At 40.4% G+C, this 14786-nt stretch overlaps 1 protein-coding gene across 1 annotated transcript in view; it reads right to left on the bottom strand.

Annotated features, from left to right (window-relative positions):
- Nucleotides 1-1895: 1895 nt before the first annotated feature.
- The window catches only part of cpped1 (calcineurin-like phosphoesterase domain containing 1), a 51385-nt gene continuing 38494 nt past the window's right edge, over nt 1896-14786 (bottom strand). The window contains exon 6 of the mRNA XM_086195824.1: nt 1896-5735. Coding sequence (XP_086051950.1) covers nt 5509-5735 — 227 coding nt within the window. The 3' untranslated portion in view covers nt 1896-5508. The remainder of the gene's footprint in view (nt 5736-14786) is intronic.

The following is a 14786-nucleotide window of genomic DNA, read 5'->3' as shown; positions in this document are numbered from 1 at the left end:
TAATAGAGGAAAATAAGAACCCTCGGTTTTTCTTTTGCACTGTAATCAGACTGAGAGAGCCACAGCTCGACTGAGCCAAGTATTACTCGTCTCTGTGCTGGTCTTGTAAGGTCTTACTACAACTTTTGATACCATTGACCATCACATCCTGTTCCAGAGACTGGAACATGTCATTGGCGTCAGTGGAATTTCACTAAGCTGGTTTAAGTTATATTTACTGCGTTGATCTCAGTTTTTACTTGTTAAATTATTATTCGTCTATGTCCACTACAGGCAGCTACTGTGTTCCACAAGGGTCTGCGCTTTGAACTAAAACTCTTCACACTATATCTACTTCCATTAGGTCACATTTAAAAATAACACTTGATTAATTTTCATTGTTATGCTGATGATTGGCAGCTGTACTTATCAATGCACCCACAGGAAACAAATCAGCTCTTCACACTTGAGGCCTGTCTTAAGGACATAAAAACATGGTTGACCCTCAATTTCCAATAACTAAATTCTGACAAAACCTCATTTATTTTGTTGGGCCCATAAGTCCTTAGAAACATTTGATCTAATGAGCTAGGTACCCTGGATGGCATGACCTTGACCTCCAGCACAACCATGAGGAATCTGGGAGTGATCTTTGATCAGGTACAGTCCTAATATACAGAGCCCTGAACAATCTGACACCTTCCAATCTGACAGAACTCACAGTTCCCTACTATCTAGGTAGAACCCTTCACTCCCAGGATGCAGGATTACTTCCAGTTCCGAGAGTCTACCAAAGTAGAATGGGAGCCAGAGCCTTCAGTCATCAGTCTTCTCTCCTGTGGAACCGTATGTCAGTTTCTATCAGGGACACAGACACCTGTTCTACATTTAAGAGTAGACTTAAGACCTACCTTTTCTATAAAGCTGGCTTAGGCTAACCCTCAGATGTGCTGCTATAGGCCGAGCCTGCTGGGGGATCTCCCATGATACACTAAGCTTCTCTCTTTTCCTCTCTGTCCTCATACTTCTTACTAACTTGACTTCTTCCTTGGAATCTTTGTGCTTCCTCGCTTCCCACAACCCTAACTACTACTGCTATTGGATAAGACTACAGCCCTGGAGACCCTTAGCATCAGTTTGAGTATTAGTACATGTAGAATTAATATTAGTATTCTCAATAGTGTACTACCATTAACATCAGCATTGTGTTAGTCTTGTATATGCTGGTGCTTAAATTGATTGCTAAAGTCGTCGGTAGATGTCATTATTGGTAGCTAGTTTCCTGTTATTGTTTTTTTCTGTGCCCCTTCTTTGTCTTCCTCTCCACTTGTCTTTCTCCTTCCATCTTCTTTACACCCATCTGTCATTCTTTCTGTCTGTCTGTCCCTCTGTTATCGCATTTTCTGTCCCTTTCCCTTATCCATCTTTGTGTCTGCCTCGGTTTTCCCGCCCCCTCCCCCCCAAGCAGGTAATAAATGTTACTCTACTGGATTAGCATGATAAAGCTCTCTCATAACGGAACAGTGACATGATGCTGATGTCAAGGGTTTTCCACACAGCCCTCATTTACAAAAGCTTAGGTTAAAATGAAAATTTGACCTGATGATGGTGTTCCAGTTGCTCAAGTTAATAATCATCATAATTAACCATAGCAGGCACAATGACCACCTCCGTCACATCAGACATGAATGTTGCCATGTGGCAGACATCTTGCAGGCCTCTTCTTTCAAATGCCTGGAGGACAAAGAGGAGGTCCTCCAGGCATTTGAAATGACAGAATCTGCATTAAAAGGAGTCCATTTGCGCTGCAGGTTGGCCAAAAAAGCAGCATGAACAGTAGTTATAAAGTGCAGCTTTTTAAGTATTACCAGATAATGAAAAGTCATTCACCCAATAAACAGAGCTGCAATCCTCAGATAAAATCAACATTTATTATAAAAATACAACCAATCATGTCACAGTTACTGTTCAGTATGGTCATTCATAACAATTCAGTGTAGGAAAACTCAAGGTGTGTGATGTTTGTTCCCAAATTCATAAAAAGAGGAAAAAAAAATCACACTCACCCCCAAAAAGACAAAGCATGTGATTGAGGATATAAAAATAGATAAGGACATAAGGTTCCTTCTCAGACAGGAAATGAAGGAGATGGTCTAGTCGTCTTTCACACATCACACTCATTATCCATTCCTCTCAGATGCCCCCTTCCCTCACATCACCTGCTGAATTTTTGGAGAGGAGACAGAATGTGTTGGTGTGAAACGAGGTCAGCAATTGAGGAAACATCACCTACAGTACCAACCAGACCATGGACAGACACACACAGACTGTGTCTTCAACACCAACAGTCACTTTCCCAGACACACAAGTGCATCGCTAAAGGGTTGCCATGACAACTCTTACATTCCCAGTCGGTCAGGGTGAGTGTGAGAGTCTGTGTGCGTAAACTGTAATCAAATTGAATCACTTAGAGCTCACAGAGTAAATTTGTGGCAGAAAAGTCAATCTTTTTAGAAAAAAGAATTCAGGGATGTGAGCTTCTACACAAGCTTGCTGGAAGACTGTGATGTTGCTTCAGGTTTGATTCAACAAACAGGAAATAATGAGCTCTTCCAGGCATAAATGACAAACATATCACTTGTTCACTATCACTGTTGAGCCTGACGCCAGCTCTTTCATTTGGCATTTAATAACACAATCACAACTCATTTCATGTTACTCTGAACTTGTGTGTGCGCAGACTGCTCTGCAGAGTTCCCTGATGTCCAGAATCAAGTGATTATGTGTGAAATGAATGAGTGAAAATAAAACATAGTTTCACTGCTACTCTGGTACTATGACGGAACATTTTCGTGACAAAAACATTAGTGAGGAAAAATTACAGCCACACTATTGTAACACTCCCCCACATAGTAATTTATCACAGCAGCAAAGGATTTCGGACATGAATAAGCTCTGCTATGCGGCCCAACAAAGGAACAAAGACATTAAAAGGTAAAACTGTTAAATTTTTTTTGAAAACTCAAACAGCACTTCTTACGTTGTATACTTTAAACTGCAATGTAAAGGTCTGCCTTCAACAAAGAGCCCTACTGTTGCTTTTTTCGGCCACATCAAACACGAGTTTAAAGTAAAACTTGACTCAAAAAGTCTATTTTTCCTTTCAGATTATTATGAATAGGTGCCTTGAGATCACAAAGAACTTTTTTTTCCACCGCTACATTATTTCTTTGCGAAGCCAGAATCCAGCCAAATATATTTAGCTTAAAGTGCAAAACTGCCAAAAAACATTCCTTTAAAAACTCTTGAGTGTATTATTTGGTATAATCCATGCCATCTTGATCCAGTTGTATGCTCAGTAATCCACAAACGCTTTCATTTGAGCTCAAAACAAACAAACTATAACACTTCTAGTTTGGCGCTACTGCGAACAAGCTCAAGTGGGCTGGATCAAGTGAATTCGCCAGCTGGTCATACTACCAACAACCAGCACCAAACTGGATAGGTTATAGTTTGTTTTTAGCGCGGAACAAATTGTTGGATTATTGAGCATGTGGCTGGATAAAGAAGATGTGGACTATTCTGGTTCATGCCACAAATATAGCAGACAGTGTGGTGCTTTCCACTTGCCCAAGTACTGTCTGTTGGGCTCTACAATGTTCCAGGGCTGACATCACATGGTCTTGCTCGCTCTTCATCTAACATGGATGTGCTTATTCAGTACATATTTGGCACCAATTAATTGATTGTGAATTGAAGTTGGTGGTACACTTGTAATTTGGGTGGCAGAAGGGTTGCGTAATGGAATGTGAAAGCAATATTGCTACTGCAATATTTAAACTGTATGAATAATTACTATGTTGCAATATTTTTTTCAAGGCAAAAAAAAAAAAAAACCCCAAAGAACATTCTAAATCAAATTTTGGTACTTCATATAGGTCCTGCACACGCATCATATGCTGCTAGCCTAATCAAACACAGTTTTGCAATTAAAATGAGAATAACAAAAGTAAAATAACTCTTGCTAATCATATCATAAAACTGTCACAATATATGAACTGGATATTTTTTGATGATCTTTCAGCCCTAGTTGGCTCCCTTCAAAATAGTCAGAGGATAGGCTACTTACTACCCCAGCAGTTGAGTGGTAACTATTTATGTCTTGTGCACTTGCTGGTACCACTACTGGAACCTACTTCACATGGACTTTCATCAGGTTATACCTTTGAACAAGTTTTAAGTTGTTGTAATTAACAATGTTCTATCAACATATAATCTAGATGCATAAAACATTTATTGGGCCAGTTTGTCTTTTCCTTTTGAAGGGCAGAGCAGCAATGCTTGTAGCTGCTGTTTTTTTTAACAGACAATAAACAGACAGGTAAAATAATGTACTACATTAAAGAAATACTTCACCCATCAAGTATATTTTGCCTTTCAAGTACTCAGTAATAGAGGTCTTAGGCTGACAAAGACGTATTTCCTTCCTGCACCATTTCTTCGTGACTCCAGAATGAAGAAAGAGCCAACCGTCTATATACAGTATTTAGCTTGAAGTTAATGGAGCCCAACGGCCACCAGCTACTAGCAACAGCACAACTGTCCAAAATACAATGTTAGAGTGAAGCATTGCTTTAAACAAAAGTGGCACAAACTTAGTTATGTAATTAATTTGCATAGAATGGCCAAAAAGTCATTAGCAACAAATGTTTAGGCATAGTTATGTTGCGGAGTGATCAATATTGACATCAATACTCGGACACAAATGTAATGCCCCTTAGCTGCATTGTTTTCTATGAAAAAGCTTTGTACTAGAAAAGTGTTTTGATGCATCTTATGTTGTGCTGCTGTTTACAGTTTCTTTCTTTAGCAACCTGTCTCAAACTTTAACATTAACGTTTCTTTCATTAACAGCGCTGAGGCTGTTGACGAACGTAAAGCTACTCAGATGTAGGACCATGACACTCCTGTTAGCACACATTCCGAGAACTTTGTGTGGCCCTTTCAGGGTTGAAGCACATATAAGAACATCCATGCACTCCCAGAAAAAACATTTGGTAGAAGGAATTGAATTTTGTGATAAGATTCTGTTCATTTTATGATGGACTGTCACCTTTAGTGGGTTTGAAGTTATTGCTTTCCTTTTACTTGTAGTCAAACATAAAGAACGTGTAAAAATCTTAAAAATTCAGCATCAATGAATGCTTAATGAAACGCCATTTTTGGAGGCCAATTTAATGATATGGTTGAGACTGAGTACTTGGTAGATCAATACATATTGCATTTACATTAAAGAATATTAATTAAATGATCAGACAGACTAAAGACCAAAACTTTTCGGTTTGAATAATACAGTGTGTAATAAAGTTTTAGCTCACTCGATTGCAGCGAATAATCTACGAGACATATAAAATAAAGGATTTTAAAATCTAACAACCTCACTACAAATATGTCTCCAGAAATCTTGATGCATGCATCTGAAAGAGCTTCAAACTGTAAAATCCCATTTAAAAAACCTCAACAAACCACTTAGGCCTGCAAGAGCTTCTTGAGGTCCTCATCCATGCCTTGTGCTCTCAGTTGCTCCAAGCTGTGGTAACGATGGATGACCTTGTCAGCAGTCACAACCACAACCCTGACGCCATGGGTGTCCTCGCCCAGCTGGCAACCGATGGCCGAACTCACAACCATGTCCATTCCGCCGTGACATCCGCCTGCATTTCGGTGATAATGACCAGAGAAGACCGCCTTCACCCCTATGGTGGGAGAGGATAACAGTTGGAGAGGTTTGAGGATACTGACTTGGTGTAGCAGTGATTAAAAAAAAGAAAAGACGTGGGGGCACCAAGCCTTTTTGAGATCTGTTTTTTTGTCACAATCCTGGAACAAAACTGTAATTAGGCAAATGCTCTTTATGATGCCAGTGAATTCAAATGTCTGACCTTGCTGTCCTTTACCCCGCCAAATAACAACGCAGTTGTTAACACCTCAAAGCACAAATGGCCACAATGAGTCGACAAAGAGTGACTCAGTGTTTGCTCTACAAGTGGATGTTTTTTTAAAAAAAATATTTACTCTGAAGCCACTTTGTGCGCTTTATCTATTACTTTATGTCAGTTAAAGATCACTTAGCATTGGCATAGTATTAATATTATCGTGGAAAGATGGGTAGTTTAATGACCTAAGAGAGACAGAGAGAAGTGAAGAATGGGGGATAAAAGGTTAAGGAAACAGAGACAAACAGGTAGGACTTAAAAACAAGAACTGAAAACAAGAAAAAGCTCACTGTCTTTGAATGTGGCAGGATTGTTGAGCTGCATAAACAGGGCCTCTCACAGCGAGCCATCGCTGCTGAGGTTGGACACAGTAAGACAGACATTTTGCATTTGTGAAAAGATCCTGAGGTTTATGGAACAAAAAAATCAAGTGGTAGACCCAAAACAATCTCACGTTACTGACATGACAAGGAGATGCCACCTGAGATGTTTTCTACACGGCACAGTGGAAGGGGCGCCATCATGATCTGGGTTGCTTTTTCCTTCAATGGAACAATGGAGCCCCAGGTTGTGCAGGGGCGTCAAAGAGCAGCTGGCTATGTGGAGATGTTGCAGCAGGCATCCTCATGATTGAGGGCCCTCGTCTGTGTGGTAACGACTGGGTTTTTCAGCAGGATTCACAATGCCCGTCTGACCAAGAATTTTTTCCAGGAGAACAACATCACTCTGTTGGACCATCCTGCGTGTTCCCCTGATCTAAATCCAATTGAGAACATTTGGATGGATGGAAAGGGAAGTTTACAAAAATGGACATCAGTTCCAGACAGTGGATTTCCTTCATGAAGCCATCTTCACCACTTGGAGCCACATTCCCACTGGCCTTTTGGAAACACTTGCATCAAGCATGCCAGAATGAATTTTTGAAGTGATCAACAATAATGGTGGAGCTACTCATTGCTGAGTCAGTTTTTCACACTTTAATGTCTGTTTTAGGAGGTTTGGGGGGGGGGGGGGTTGAGCTGTGGTCTTAAACTTTTGATCAGCTGATGAACAGCCTATTTCAGTTAAATTGTTGTTTTCAATAAATTGCCTGCTCAAATCTTTTGGTCTCTTGTTCCCATTTCTTCTTTTTGCATTTGAGGCTCTACTTAGACCCTGAAGATCCAACAGTGCGAAATGTAAGTTCTTCTACTTCTACTTCTTCTACTTGCAAAGCACACTGAAAATCTCTTGCCGCCTTGCAAACGAAGGGTGCTAGTATGATCCTCACTTTCCCCGGTGACCATATCAAAGTATCCTTGAACAAGATACCATCCATCCATCTATTGCCTACTGCTTATCCTGTCGAGGTTTGTGGGGGGGCTGGAGCCCATCCCAGTAGCCTTTGGGCAAGAGGCGAGGTTCACCCTGGACGAGTCGCTAGTTCATCGCAGGGCCAACACATATAGACAGACAACCATTCACACTCACAGTCACACCTATGGTCAATTTAGAGTATCAATCAGCCTCGTCCCCTCTTGATGTCTTTGGACTGTGGGAGGAAGCTGGAGTACCAGAGAGAACCCACACAGGCACAGGGAGAACATGGAGACTCCACACAGAAAGATCCCGTGCTGGAGCTGAGTCTCAAACCTGGTACCTTCTTGCTTTGAGGTGATAGTGCTAACCACTGCACCACCATGCCGCCCCTGAGCAAGATACTGAGCCCCTAATTGCTCTTGATTGCCCAGCGACCGACTGGCGACCTGTCCAGGGTATGCCCCGTCTCTTGCGCATTGTCAGCTGGGATAGGCCCCGACTCCCCTGCAACCCTTAACAGATAGGCGGTACAGAAAATGGATGGACATATGGATGGTATCTCTTTCAAATAGCCCCCCTGATGCAATCTTCAGTTTGAATGAGGGCTGCAACTAGGCATTGCTTTTCTGTATAAATGCACTGTATTCTGAACAGTTTACCCCTCAGGCAAGATCGTGTCCTTTTAGCAAATGTTCTAAGGTTAAAATTCATAATAAAGGAAATTACTGTACTTTAAAAGATGGCTTTCTTTGACGAAGGTTAAGGCGATGGGTTAAGTGCTTTGAGATTAGGATATACCGTAATTAGGTTAGCATGATTGCAAAGCCATGAATGTTTATACATTAAGTTAAGATGGTAAAGGTTATGGAGAAAAGGATTTAGAGTACTGAATACATGTTTATGTGTGCGCGCATGTGTAAAGATAACAGGTTTTTATAATGACTTTACTGCAGGTTCTTTTGGCTGACAGAATTAGCTGCTCTCTTTTCTAAGCGTTTCCAAGAGGGAAGCCTGGCTGCTTGCTGCCTGGTCTCCACAGAGACACCCGACAAAAATAAATGAACAAATAAATAAATAAAAACTGGCAACAAAAGAGGATAAATTGCAGTCTGTGCATGAGAGGGAAGACATCGGTCTGTCCCAGAAATCCGCACAACAAAGACAAGGAAGATCTTTGTGAAAAACTTGCATGTATCCACTGCTGATACTACTTCCATGTCAGCGCTGTAAAATTGCCCTGAATCATCAAGTCTCTGCATAATCAAACACACAGAAGACAAATGTGACCTAAATTTATATTAATATTTCCCGTTATGTGAGCATCGTGGCTGCACATGCTGGACTACTAAATAATTAATCTGCTGTAGATGGAAATAGATGATTTAGGGCTTTATGTGTGTGTGTCTTATAAATTAATTTACGCTGGCTACCTGGGGCAGCTCTGAGTTAAGCCCACCCTCATGAGACCTACAGGTGAGCCTGCAGTCAATATCTAATGAACAGCAGATCTCATGAATTTGTTTGTATGCCAAGAATCCAAGCCTCTCATATAACCTTGTTGCTAGCTCTAGGTGACCTTATAAACTAGCCAGGCTGTCTAGTCACAAAATATATGCACAAGTGGGCTTGTGTACATGTGTGTCCTTGTTTCCAGGTGAGGGTCAAAAGGTTAAAATGCCTTTTATGTCTCCAAGCCAAAGCATGTACTCATTATAGTGTATAGGCTTACTATCCCAGTGTCTTCCTAGTGTGTGTGTTTGTGTTACTTAATCCATCCCATGGAGTATGACACATCTAATGTACAATTATTCAGTCCCTATGAACGAAAACAAAGCAATAGATGTGCACGTTTGATGGGATGACCTGATGATGCATTAAGCCACCCTGGATTTGTTACAATTCCCACACGAGGCCTGCAACATCTTCATTGCCTCCGAGAAAAGAGATAGTGGGAGGAAGACACTTGCACAGGAAAGTGATAGACTGATAGGAATCCTGGAATAGTGATGAAGAAAATATTTTTGAGGATGATTTTATTTCTTCTGAAAACTCCCAAAGATCAGCTGATTAATCATGCTGTTAAATAAAGTGTGGGAGAGTGAGCAAGTGTGCATATGTGCTTCTGAGTTCTGCTGCCACATCTTTGATGATCTACATACCACACACAGTGCTTGACACCACCACGCAGTAGCAGTCAGCTTCCCCCATATGACATGTTTGTGATCCAGCCCTCTAGCAGTGGTGTGCTGAATATTTTGGTCACAGAGAAACAGCTATAGTCAGAGGCACTGGTAAACATGGCATGGTAAAGCATTTTGGAAAATGTCCTGCTGAGACTCTCCTCGAGAACCAGATGAGAAGATAGGAACAATGTAATATTTTTCTATTAAATGTGAGGCATGTAAAGGATCATTGGAGATTTTTTCCAACCTGAACCCTACTTTCCTGTGTTTTTGGACAAAATATTTTTTAAGTATCAAAATTACTTGATTTTTTTTTTCTAATAATGAACAAGAATTCTAAGGCAGCAATCACAAAAAGGCTGCAATTTTTTTTTTTTTTATAGGGCAGTGGTTTCCTTAAACATTCATTCTCCTGTTAAGAATCCCCTCTACCTCCACAGATGGCGCTAGCACAACCAGTGACTAGGCAAGCATCCTTGAGTACAATGCTAGTTTTCTCAGAGACAAAATAGAGATAGATAGTTTTACCAAGTGATCCATGTTTTAGCAGGTTGGGCAGCATATTAGTGGCTTAAGGGTATTTTTTCTGACCTAGGAAGAAAAAGCCCTGTGGATGTGCATCTCCATCACACTCACCTGCAGCACTCTGCTCCTGATTTACTAGTACTTAGCCTTTTGGTATGTGGAGTTAAATAGATCAGGGTCGTAGCCAATCAGAGGAAGAGAATCAAGGGTATAGCTCAATCATCTGCATCAAAGTCAGTCCACTAATAGTGTTTATTTATTTTTATCACAGATAGGCTCAGCAGGGTTTTATGGGCATCTGACAACACCATTGAAAGAATCCATCTTTTTGTTTAGTATTCACAAAACACAGCAGTATTTTGACACGTTCACGTGTCCTTCATCATTTCGCTGATTCTGATGTGGATGAGGTATGAATATGATAGCCATCAATATTTGGAAAGAGGGGCCCAGTTTGAAAAATCCTTGAATTCACATTAAGTCTTGAGACACAGGGAAATCAACATGAACAAAAAGCAAAGCGTAAAAAGACACTTTTTTTTTAAGAGAGGGTTTGTGTGGATGTATTTCATGATTGGATGGGTTGCGATGATTCAGACCATATGTATTTCAAGAAAGCAAAACTTTATATATCTTTTACAGAATTAACCTTTCATGCTATCCTTTTCTGTGAGAAATTCACTTACTCGTGTCTCCCGAGGGGCAGACTGATCCCAAGAGAGTTGCGCCTGGTTAAACTATCTCATGTCCATCAAGCAGAAAGGGGGAACTCTGATTGTTCGTCACGACACACTAAAGGCTTTCTCTCAAGGTACGACAGACAAGTGAAGTGGACTGAACCAACACACAATTTGAAAGTTGTGGAAATGATTCAGCTTACTCTGCTGGCTCATAATACTGGCGCTCATGGAGCAAAACTGATTTCATTGAAAGTGTTCAGCACAGGCCCAGCGATAACAACCTGACCTGAATTCATTAGAGCATAGCCCTTTCAGAGCCACGTCATTATGCTTGCTTTAGATGTCAAACTTCTCCACCTGGGTCCTCATCTGCTAAAAAAACACACACAGAAAGAGACGGCCTGTCCGGAAAGGAAAGAATTTTAAAATCTTACAACGACTATCCATATGAATAAAAGATGGACTGAAAAAACTGTTTAAGTTGAGAAAGCCGTGCCTTTTGCGATGCAGAAATTTTGCTAGTCAAGTCAATTTTAATTGTAAAGCATCAAATCACAAAAAAGTTGTCTCATGAATGCTTTACGAGTAGATTAGGTCTCGTACCACACTCCAATGAATTTACACCCAACAATTCTCCATGAGGAAGCACATCTTGCAACAGTAGAAATGAAAAGCTTCCTTTTAATGTTGAGCAGACCCAGGCTCAATGGGAACAGGTATCTGCTTTGACAGGTTTGTGGGGGAAAAAAAAGCACAGGAATGCAGGGTAGGGACAAAGACAGATAATGCAAAAAGAGAGGGACAGAGATAAAGAGCGAGAGAGAAGGGAAAGAAGGCAGATGGGGATGGAACAGGCTGGAAGTAGAAAGATGAGCAGAGGGAATGACAGAGGGATAGGGGCACACGGAATATAATAGCAACAGCTAGCCTCCAATAATATCAACACCTAAAGTTACTCAAGCAATCAATTTCAGGATAATACGAGCAATGATGTGCCAGTAAATACAAAACTAGTAAAATATTGAGAATACTAATATGAATACTACTAGAACTAATACTGATACTAATACTAAGGGTGGCAGCTTGAGCCTCTTCAGGTCTGTAGCCTCCTCCAGCAGTGGCATCAGTCAGGAAGCTGGGAAGTGGGGAAGCAAAAAGGCTCCAGAGAAGAGGTCAAGTTATTAAGAAGAATGAGTACCAGAGAACAGAAAGGGGGAGAAGGAAGCCCAGTGTATCATGGGAGATCCCCAAGCAGTTTAAGCCTTTAGCAACATATCTGAGAGCTACCCTAAGCCAGTCATAACTATAAGCTTTATCAAAAAGGAAGGTCTTAAGTCTACTCTTTAGTGTAGATAGGGTGTCTGACCAAAACTGAGAGACAGTTCCACAGGAGAGGAGCCTGTTAACTGAAAGTTCTGGCTCTCATTCTACGTTTGTAGACTCTAGGAAGCACAGTAACCCGGGATCCTGGGAGCATAGGTTTCAAACTGAATAATACAGAAATATGAGCTATGCAAAATATAAACTACCAGCCAAAAGCTGGGACACACCTTATCATTCAATGTTTTTGCCTGTATTTTTACTACTTTCTACATTGCAGATACATACTGAAGACATCAAATATATGAAGCAAGATATATGGAATTATGTAACAAAGAAAAAAATGATAAAATAACAGTAAATGTGTTTTATATTTTAGTTTCCTCAAAGTAGCCACCCTTTGCTTTGTTGACAGTGCTGCAAACCCTATTTCATAGTACTTCTTGGCTTGCTTGATCTACTCTGTATAGTTTGACAACAATATCCCTAAGGCAGGGCTGCACGGTGGTGCAGTGGTCAGCACTGTCGCCTCACAGCAAGAAGGTTCCGGGTTCGAGTCCTGGCTCGGGCCGGGATCTTTCTGCGTGGAGGCTGCATGTTCTCCCTGCTCCTGTGTGGGTTCTCTCTGGTACTCCAGCTTCCTCCACAGTCCAAAGACATCAAGAGGGGACGAGGCTGATTGATACTCTAAATTGACCGTAGGTGTGACTGTGAGTGTGAATGGTTGTCTGTCTATATGTGTTGGTCCTGTGATGGACTGGTGACCTGTCCAGGGTGAACCCCGCCTCTCACCTGAAGGCTGCTGGGATAGGCTCTAGCCCCCCCCCCCCCCGCGACCCTTAATAGGAATAAGCGGAAGACGATGGATGGATGGATCCCTAAGCCAGGTGAATATGACATTTTTCTACAAAAAGCAAGAGGTTCACTAAATCCTTGGCTCATACAGTATCACAGTTTTACTGTCAGGGTTTCAATTCAGTTCGTTTTTGTTAAACATTTCTATTTAGTAAATTATATTAAATTAAATATTAAAATATAATATACTTCATATTTTAATATTTCTAACAATTGACAAAAAAACGATTAGGCACACAATCCTGGGAAAAAGAAGACATTAATCAGAATCAGTTTGTAACACAAACAAGGAATTTGACTCCGGTTTACTAAGCTCTCTTTGAAAAAAAAGTTATGTTAAGGTTTATATAAAATAAAGATAACATATGAAATGTAAGAAATGGAAAAAAAGCTTCAATCAACTTTTTTGGCAAAATATTACACAAGTATATGGTACAAGAAATCATAAATATTTTGTAATTTTACACAAAAATGTTTCTATAGAAGTCAGTCCTCAACTTTGGGCCTGATGCAATAGAGAAAGGAAGGTGGTCCTAAAACTCTCCCGCCCCTGTTCATGGCTCGCTGATAGGTCGGTCCTTCCATAAGCTTGGAACTTGTATGACTCATCAAGGTTTTGTAAGTTTGAGCCTGAAATAAAACAAGATGAGAACTTGATTCTTGTCAGAACTTTCTGTGACGTAGTACGCTTGCTCATCATGGGAAGTCATTAGAAATGACTCTTTACATTAGGGTAGTAGCCTGGTAAGAACGGAATTTTGGGGGAATCACTTTTTTTTCTTATTCATGTAAGTTAAAGCAATTTTTGCAAATTTCCACAATTTCATCGCATAAAATTACATAAATATCCCTCATAGTCCATCACATTTTTATAAGACAACGTGCCACATAATCAAGGGTTTTCCCCAGCAACAATCATAAAAAACTCCACTGGGGGAGAAAGACTGATAGCTTAAAAAAGTTGAAAAGGTCTTTTCAATGCAAGAATTCTAATATGAACTGAGGTTTATCAAAGTTAATGTAAAAAAAAAAAAAAAAAAAAAAAGCCCTAGAAGGTATTGGAGATGTGTTTCTGTTATTGGGTTAAAGCCACGCAATGAAGCAAGTATAAATGTAAAGACGTGTGATTCACTTTTGTTTTTCAAAAATATGTTACAAAAAGATATATTTGAAGGATACAAATGTGAATGAATAGTATGTTGTGTTTTATAGAGCTGGAACAGCAGCTTGAATCGAGACCGGCAAATTCCTGGTGGCATAGAACAGTGAAAAATGTTGGTTTGCGGTTGCAAACTCAATAAGCTATCTTCATGGCAAAGCTTGCAAACGTTGAACTTGACTTGGCTGACCAGAGAGTAAGTAGGTCCATTAAAAGGGTTTTAAGTGCATTGTACCTTTAGTCTTATCCAGGCTGTTTTTGAAGACCTAAAAAGTTTTCACTTCAGCTTCAGTTCGATAAAAGACTGGATGCAGATGAAGGACCAGGAATCTGTAGGTACACTTTCACATCAGACACTAGCAAAAGAAGCATATTTCATGGTGTACTGCCTTCAACCAGAAATGTCTTGTCAGAGAGGTGAACAGCTGCTGTACTTTTCTAAAAAATTCAAAACTCTCATGCAGTAAGAGAGCTTACATGCAGTGCTAAAGGGAACCACTGCTTTCTGGATAATGATAGCTGGCACCCCTCTGGGAATAAGGCCTTGATTTAACAATGACGGAATATGAAAAAGAAGCTGATTTTATTTCCCCTCTCCAATAAAAGTAGCACAGATCACTTTCTGTACAATATTATCCAAAGTGCCTTGAAGCACAATTAGCGTAGGTGGAAAGTGGACACGGGACTTTAAGCCTTAAATATAAGGGCTGTTGCTCCAGTCACTGAGTTATATCAAGAACAAAATCTGTCCTTTCACTGACACTATCATACTAAAGCCTTTCAGTCATGC

This window comes from Aulostomus chinensis, chromosome 23 (assembly GCF_037954235.1).
Source record: "Aulostomus chinensis isolate RoL2024-O1b breed Wild chromosome 23, RoL_Achi_v1.0, whole genome shotgun sequence".
Lineage (NCBI taxonomy): Eukaryota > Metazoa > Chordata > Actinopteri > Syngnathiformes > Aulostomidae > Aulostomus > Aulostomus chinensis.
Note: the sequence above shows the minus strand (reverse complement) of the source record. Positions and strands in the feature narration are given on the sequence as shown.